The sequence below is a fragment of the Cydia pomonella genome, chromosome 3 (assembly GCF_033807575.1).
Source record: "Cydia pomonella isolate Wapato2018A chromosome 3, ilCydPomo1, whole genome shotgun sequence".
In the NCBI taxonomy this organism is placed as follows: Eukaryota; Metazoa; Arthropoda; class Insecta; order Lepidoptera; family Tortricidae; genus Cydia; species Cydia pomonella.
In genome coordinates this window covers 24,033,154-24,041,996 of record NC_084705.1, presented here as the reverse complement: position 1 = coordinate 24,041,996, position 8,843 = coordinate 24,033,154, and the positions used below count along the sequence as shown (strand labels likewise).

The window sequence follows — 8,843 nt, the reverse complement described above, 5'->3', positions numbered from 1 at the left end:
AATCTATCGTTTTGTGTTTTCCTCTCGACCGCGGCGAGCTGTGATTGGTTAATTTCATTATAGTTGACTAAACCGTTTCGAAATGAATAGTATAGTTGAGTTGGGAGCCCATACATGAAAAGTACCCAATTACAGTTTCGTATATGAAATCTTAATTCAACCATTACAGTCGACGAGTAGAAAAAATACATATTATATATTTGTCGGCCGGTTGGTTAGTTGTTATGAATATCGGGTTCCATATAGTAAGTACACTATTTGGCATATGTCAACTGTAAAGGGTGTACGGCACAGTTACATATATGTATATCCCATAGTTGTAACCAGTTGTAACAATGTTGAAATAATACAGTGGAACTTATCTGACGTTGACATGTCGTTATCGTATTCCGACCGTGACCGTGACTGCCGCCATGATTAAATATCATGACTTACAAATTATTATATTTATGAATGTTAACAAAATGGTAAACTGATAACACACGCCGTGATCACTTTGCTAAACAATCAAAAATAATATTTTTTATGTTATATTGATTGTGAATTGTAAGGGCACTTTTCCCTAACGTGACAACATATTTAATCATTTTATATCTGCTTAGTGTCCGAATCTACAAAACGTTTGTGATACCATTCGAGTTGCAAGCGTTTACAAGCTGGGCCCCTTCGAAATCATTAATAAAAGTAATAGTCATAATGGTCATTATCTTTATTTGGTTGAACTTTTAACATTTCATCAACAGCGGACGGTTATCAAACCCATTCTTATTATAAAATGGGGCGTGCTGATGTTTACGCCCGTCATTCTCAGGGGTTGAGTGCATCAAGATGTCCAAGAAACTTCACTATTTGAATGTAAACGGCATTGCCGAGTCTATCAGGTACATCCTTCACTATGGGGGGCAGAGGTTCGAGGACATTAGGTACGAGCTTTCGGAGTGGCCTATTAAGAGTGTGAAAGACTGTAAGTACCTGCATCTATTCTGATAATGTTTCCAATAATACTCTTCTTTTTTTGATGATAAAATTGATAAACTTTAAATACCTACGTTATTATATTTGTTGTAATTACATCTGCACGCTACAAGAGTTAGACCAGGTTAACTCTGCAGCGATTTTAAGCCCAAAGAAGTTTGACATTTAAAATAACACTTACACAGTCTGGGCAATTAAATTCGCTGCAGAGTTATATTGGTATAACCCTATTAAATGGTTGTGGCCATGTCAGCGTCAGCTGGTGTATTCATGACACTCGCTCGACATCTTTATATTTGCACGTCCATTACCTACCTAGGTAATTGTAAGTTTTAGTTACAGTTACTTAAATCTCACTATGATTTATTTTAAATTGTTTTCAGAATTTTAGCTAATTATAGTAAAACGGGAAACTTTTGGGAACGGGATTAAATTTGTTTCCGCCCGGCTATATGTCTTAATAAATACTCCCACTGCTGGGCACAGGCGTCATCTGCGCGTGAGAGTTTTGAGCCCCCACGGTGGTCCAATGTGGGTTGGGGACTTCACAAACATCTGTGAATTTCTTCACGGATGTATGCAGATTTTTTCACGATGTTTTCCTTCACCAAAAAGCTAGTGGTACTTAAATATCAAATCATACTCTGTACATAAGTTCCGAAAAACTGACAGGATTTGAACCCGCAACCTTCAGATTGAAGGACGTCAAAGCCACTCGGCCATGACCGCTCTATAGGTCATTCTATACCTAGAACAAAAAGATTTTTATTAATTTCATCTCCATTGTATTCCAGCACTCCCATACGGTCAGTTGCCTCTGTACCAGGAGGGCAATAGAACCCTGAACCAGTCGCTGGCGATCGCCCGCTACGTGGCCAGCCAGCTCAAGCTCCTGCCCACCGACCCCTGGGAACAGGCCGTGCTGGACGCTATCGTCTTCAACATCTATGACTTCTGGAGCAGTAAGTGTGCACCTCACCAGGATTATTATTGGACCTGCCTGCCTGGCCTGCCTATGTTTTACTTATAAACATATTTTTGTGCAACATAATGAATCATACAACCAAGATTTTTTTATTAACAACATTGTATTTCGGTCTCCAGAGATCGTCACCTTCATCAAGGAGACTGATACTACTCGGAAGGAGGCCATTAAAAGGGAAATCATCAACGAATCAGTTGATTTCTTCTTCTCTCGCTTTGAAAAGGAACTGAAAGCCAACAAAGGTTTCTTCAACGGCAAGGTAAGCTAGTCTTTAACTACAAACTGCTCGCTTTCACTTTTTTAAATGTCAACTATTTAAATTGCATCATCAAATTATTGTTTATTATAAACAATTAGCGGGTTCTCTATTGCAATAAAAATAACTGCGTCCCAGTATAAAATAACAATTAAACTTGAAAATTTATTCATTTAAACTAGCAAGCAAGCGATACTATTTTATTTACTTTAACTTAAAAATATTAATTTTAAATTAAAAAAAATAGCACAGACTGTGCAAGTATGATTTTATTCACTTAAAATGATTTAGGGGAATATTTGAAGATTTATAGAAATATGAATATAATTATAAGATATTAATAAGATATAACTACCTACCTGTAGGTAGGTTTGATAGGTTAGGTGATTTTTATAACAATGATAAAATAGCAGCCTGCTCTCTAAATATAGTTGATTTACATACCTATCACTCATACCAACCAGTCATATTGACAGATTCAATTGAGCCTACTAATAAACATAATAATAAAATACTTTAGATGTGACCTTAGGTAAGTAAGTAAATATTCTTTATTGCACCAACAATTATACATTTTACATAAGTGTAAAACTACAAATGATTTTTAAAGGAAAATAGAACCAGGTAACAACAGGCGGTCTTATCGCTAAAAAGCGATCTCTTCCAGACAACCTTTAGGTAGCAGGAAATTTCGAACTCATACAAAAGTCAACAGGTAGTGCAAGGAGCTAAATATGGAGACTATTAAATACAAACACACATACTACTTATATAAGTATTAAGGTACTTTGGCAAGCTGTATAAAAATTTAAACTTGTTGCTTGCCCGAAGATTGACTGACAGGGATTACCTTATAACATTAAATCCCTATAAAAACAAGCATAGCACAATAGTACATTACGATACAAGTACGAAAAATAGGAATTACCTAATCGCACAACGTTTTACAGTACATATGGCCCTTAATTTTTTTGACTTAGTTACGTAATCTGCTAAATTATTACACTAGTGCGGTAAAGTTGCACGATATGTACTGTAATAGTACATTATGATACAAGTGTGCTAAGTTGCCATCATTACACACGAGGCGATATTGTGCGCGCGAGCTGTAAGCGAGCGCGCAATAAGAAAACCGATGTGGGTAAAGACCAATGCACACGCGTTTCATACGACGTTTTTTCAACACACTTGGGAGGAAAAAACAAAACTTCTAAATAAGTTTCTTTTTTGTCAAAACATTAAAAAGTACAATTTTCAAAATGGTGGCTTACAGTTTTAACATCAAATAATTGCACCAAAGCGTGCTGGGCTTGTAGGCACTTATTCGACAGTTCATTGAAATAAGCTACCAACACGTTTTCCAAGAAAGACTGGGCGTTTTTGCTGATTTTCCACTGAATAAAAATTTCATATGCCGCCAATTTTATGCTGCGTCAGCGTCAATTTTATGTGTTCTTCATTTTCAATGCTTGAAAAATATGTCAATGCTTGAAAATGACATTCTTATATAAACTAAAAACAATCAATATATAAACTAAAAACATGCAAAACCATTGCAAAACTATTCCAATTTTATGACAAATACGGAAATGGCTGGCGCGTTATTTGTTTTTTACGCACGATTCCAATGCGCGCGCAAGGCAAAGGCGTGAACGAAATCGACAAACAGCCAATAAAAAAATTGTAAAAAGCTAATATTTTCGTATTTCTATTCGGCGGATGTAGATCGAATCGATAAAATGTTATGTTTATTCATTAATGTAATTTTCGAGATAATTTAATCTATACATTATGTTTTGGTATGACAAATTTCAGAATTAAATTTCCATATTATATTAGTAACTATTACCTAATATATGACTAAACCTATGTTAATAATTATTTTATAATGTAGTACATTGACTATTATGGCCATGTCGGCTACTCCAGTACTGCCAGAAAGCGCCATCTACCCTGTCCTCTAATAAAACCTCTTTGAACTAACATTTGAAATCTAAGAGTTGGTTAAAAAAATGTATTACTCGACCAAATTAACGGTCCCATGCATATTATTAGCAATCAGTACCTTCTTAACTCAGTCGGATAATATAATGAAAAAGCACGAGTGTTATAATATACTGAAAAAGCACGCGTGTTTAATATCTAGGATTATGAGTCAAAAATCGGTGGAATAAAAACGTCGTTTTGAGCAACGTGTGTGTTGAATTGAAAATATCTTTACGATCATTTTGTTTTTCAGCTGAGCTGGGCCGACTTCATCCTGGTGGGCATCGTGGAGAGCGCTAACCTGTTCCTCGGCACGGAGATCGAGAAGCAGTACCCCACCGTGAACGCGCTCGTACAGACCGTGCGTGCGCTGCCCGGCGTTAAGGAGTACCTCGCCACTAGGAAACCTTACACATTGTAATATCATAGTCAATAACTAAATTATCACGAATAAAACACATATTAGTTCCTTTGCGCGTGGGTTTTTTCATTTTTATCTTCACGGACGACATAAATATCCCGGCAGATGAATTTTGTGGCTACTTAATACTATTTTATAAATAAAAACCGACTAAGTGCGAGTCGGACTCGCGCACGAAGGGTTCCATACCAACCATTATTTATAAAAACGGCAAAAAAATTATGTTTGTTGTATGGGAGCCCCCCTTAAATATTTATTTTATTCTGTTTTTAGTATTTTGATGTTTTATCGGCAACAGAAATACATCATGTGTGAAAATTTCAACTCTCTAGCTATCACGGTTCATGAGATACAGCATGGTGACAGACGGACGGGCGGACAGCGAAGTCTCAGTATTAGGGTCCCGTTTGACCCTTTGGGTACGGAACCCTAAAAAATCGGCCAAGAGCATGTCGGGCCATGGCATGCATAGCATGCTCAATGTCGGGTTTCGTAGTTACCATTCTGTCAAAATAGGCCAAACGGGGGCTATTATAAGTATCATGTACATTACAAGCAGGGAGTACCTTTTTAGCGCTTAAAATTTGTACAATAGCTCAAAAACCACTGGAGCGATCATGTTCGCTATAGTTTTCATTGAAAGTATTTATTCAGCTTTTGTTTCACGATTTTTTCATATTTTTTGGACCCATGCTTATTTCCGAAAATATTAACCTATACAAAGTATATCCATACTATTGGGTCAAAGCAAAATAATAATAATAAACATTTTGTATGGGAGGTACACAAACACTAACGATCACGGAGCAAAGCCTCGGACAGACGGACATGGTGAAACTATAAGCGTTTCTAGGTGGCTACGAAACCCTAAAAATGGCGGATTAATGACAACAGGTACCTACAAACATTTTTGGCAGTTTGCAGTTTTGCTATTTGTTCCCTTAAATAATTGTTATAATTGTAATATACGTTAAAAACGTAATATGTAATAGTCAAAATAAGAAATAATCTTTTTTATAGATTTGTTGCAACTGTTGCAAGCTATATTTAAGCCACTTTACTCTGAAGCTACTGAACCTACTTTACTTTAAATTACATATATCTTTCTGTGTTACCTATACTTAAAATAGTGACTTACCTATCTAAATTGTATTGTAACGGTACACTAATTTACAAGTATTTTTATCATAGTAGGTAGTATAATATACTATTTAGTTAGTGTCGGCTTAAGCGCTTCCTGCTCATGAAACAATGTTACCGGAGAGACGTTGCTGGCTTAATAAGCAATCTAGTTAAGGAGAAAACTCCAGTTAAAAAATAAAACATCTCTGTCCAATGTCTATATTTTAAATAACGGAGGTTTTTAGGGAGGAAAATTAGACCCAACACAAAAAAACAAAAATTAAAGCTCAACGGGGGGGGGGGGGGGTTAGGGTCGGCAACGCGCATAGCTTATGGACGCCTGCAACTCCAGAGGAGTTGCCTACATGTGCGTTGCTGACTCTAACACTCCGCACCATCGTTGAGCTCTGGCAACCTTAGTCACCGGCAGGAACACAACACTATGAGTAGGATCTAGTGTTATTTGGCGGTTTTCTGTAAGGATATTTCCCCAGTTGGGCTCTGCTCTAGGTTTGGAATGACATCCGCTGATCTACCACACAAAGCGAGATGACATTCACAATGCCCATATCTGTCTTTTGGACGTAGTTTAAGGACATACCCGGGTCTAAAAACATCATTATTTCTGGTTGAGTAAACAAAGAATACCAACATATGAAGAATCTCAGGGTTTGGACTTACATGACTTGCACACTGCTTCTCAGCTCGTCCGAAGAACGACTATAAGCATAAGGTTGACTTAGAAACTTGGCAATTGTTGGTCGGTCGGTGTAGTTATAGTTGTTTAATTTTCCTTTGGCGCATCAACAAAGCAAAAGTCGTGACTTCATGTACATATGCTATTGTATTATTATGCGGTTACGCTAGCTTGTTTTAGGTACGGGTACTTAATAAATTTAATGCATCTAGTACGTTATTAGTCTGTTGCAAGTTTAATAATATGTTTAGTTAGGATAGGTTTTTATATACACCGTGTTTTTATTGAATTGCGTTAACTCCGGGGTTTCGGTAAGTACGTTTAAGGAAACTAAATGGCATAGTTAATTTTCAAAAAAAATATTTTTTTTGTTTTTTTTTTTTTCCTATTTTTATTTTTATAAAAAGTAACTAAATGTTGCATATAGCGTTGTTGTAACACGGGCATTACATTTAACTCAACCAAACAATTGAAAACTGTGACATATCAATGTCATTTCTAACATCGATCGTCCGAGATAGTACGTACGTTTAGTAGCAAATGTATGAACTCGCACTAAACACTAACTAATAAGTAAACAGGTCCTAAAGCAAGTGTACACGCTCGTAAGGGTCTTATAATATAAAAATTTATGATTGATTATCTCTGAAATGGAGTTAGTTAGAATATCGGTATCTTTGAGAAAGTTACTTAATTTAAGCTCAGGAATGCACCCTCGAAATTAACGCAAATCAAAAAAAACACGGTGTATAGCTTACATTGTGTCCCACAGCTGGAAAAGGCGTCCCCTGTCTTCCGCCATTCGTCACGGCTTTGTACATATAAATATAACGATATGTAATTACATGAAGTAATTGTTGAAGAAGTAAGTGCGCTTTTAGATAGTTTTGAATATTGCTCATATAAATGTTTACTATTGAGAACTTTAACCTCATGCGTTTAAACTAATGTGTAGCTAGACCTTAACAAAGTATCTTATTAATAAAAGCGAATGCCTGCGTAAGGGATTCAATATTTCACCCCCCTGCCGAGATTATCAACAGGTGCGCCAGGTCGGCTCAGAGTCTGCATTCGGTGCTAAAATATAATCTTAACTTGATATGTATGTATGTATGTATGTCTCACTGTACTCACTTTATTGCCCATAAACAGGTTAACATAAAACAGACAAAACAAAACAAAAAAAATGTTATGTACAAAGGCGAACTTATCCCTAAAAGGGATCTCTTCCAGCTAACCTTTGAGAAAATGCGAAAGGATCAAACACTAACAGGTGAAAGATACATCAATATTTACAGTAGTAATATGAGAATTTTGGATACACATAAAAGTAGCATGCGAGCAATCAATAATAATATACTAAAATAAAAAGTAGACAACCCGTAGTATGAATACGCAAACTATAACATATACATAAATCTATATACGCCTATGTATATAAGTTAAAAATTATAAATAAAATATATGTATACATAAACATATAATATATATAAAGAGACCATAAAAAAAAGTAAAGTAAGTAAAGTAGTAGTATAAATCAAAAATACTCAGTTATAATATCAGGAGTCTAATAACCATAACGTTTTCAACTTCTCCTTGAGTGAGGCAACAGATTGCGATATGCTGATATGAACCAGGAGGATAACTCAAAAAAAGGTTCCAAGCGTGTTGCATTGATTAACAACGCCAGGTTAAGCGAAAAATCTAGCGTAAAAAATACAAAAAACGATGTTTCGTACTCGAGTGTTTCGTCCTCCAAAACTAAACCTAATGTAACGAAATTTTGATATATAAATGGTTGGTTGGTGGTGGTAAAGAGGCAGAGGGAAAAAAAAAACTACATGGATGGATAACCTTAGGAGTTGGACGGGAATGGACGCTGCCACGCTGGGCAGAAAGACTGCAAATAAAGAAGAGTTCCGGACTGTGGTAGCCGACATCCTTAGAGGATATGGTACCTGAAGAAGAAGAAGAAATGGTTATAAAATTATACGTGTCGGACTGTTTTGTTTTTTAGGCTAATGGATATCAGTTTTGAATACCATGCTTCTCTTTGCGGCCTAGTAAATTAGGCCGTTTTTTCGAATATTTGAAGTGCACTAGCGCCTTAACCCTTAAATGCATAGTGTTGCCAAATGTTTACAAAGCATTAGACAGCTCACAGATTTAAAAAAAAAGGCTTATGTTCTTGAAAGCACCTTTATACCAAACGTCAAGTAGTAGTCTTTGGAAATAATAACTGGCAACAGTAAAATTTGCGCACTTTTTTAAATGTTGACATTTGAGTTGGCGGCAACGTAGTTTTTGCTAAAGTTAGCGGATCGGTAAATTTATTTTTGATTTCACGTTAGGATAAGTGTTATTTCTTCAGTGAAAAAAATGTTATTTATTTCGGTTTCGT

The 8,843-nt window shown here is 36.0% G+C and overlaps 1 protein-coding gene across 1 annotated transcript; it reads left to right on the top strand.

The window, feature by feature from the left end:
• Positions 1-791: 791 nt before the first annotated feature.
• Positions 792-4,676, top strand: LOC133516368 (glutathione S-transferase-like). Its single transcript, XM_061849278.1, has 4 exons — positions 792-964; positions 1,770-1,937; positions 2,080-2,219; positions 4,456-4,676. The coding sequence occupies exons 1-4, from the start codon at positions 829-831 to the stop codon at positions 4,621-4,623; spliced, it is 612 nt and encodes a 203-aa protein (XP_061705262.1). The 5' UTR covers positions 792-828; the 3' UTR covers positions 4,624-4,676.
• The last annotated feature ends 4,167 nt before the right edge of the window (positions 4,677-8,843 follow it).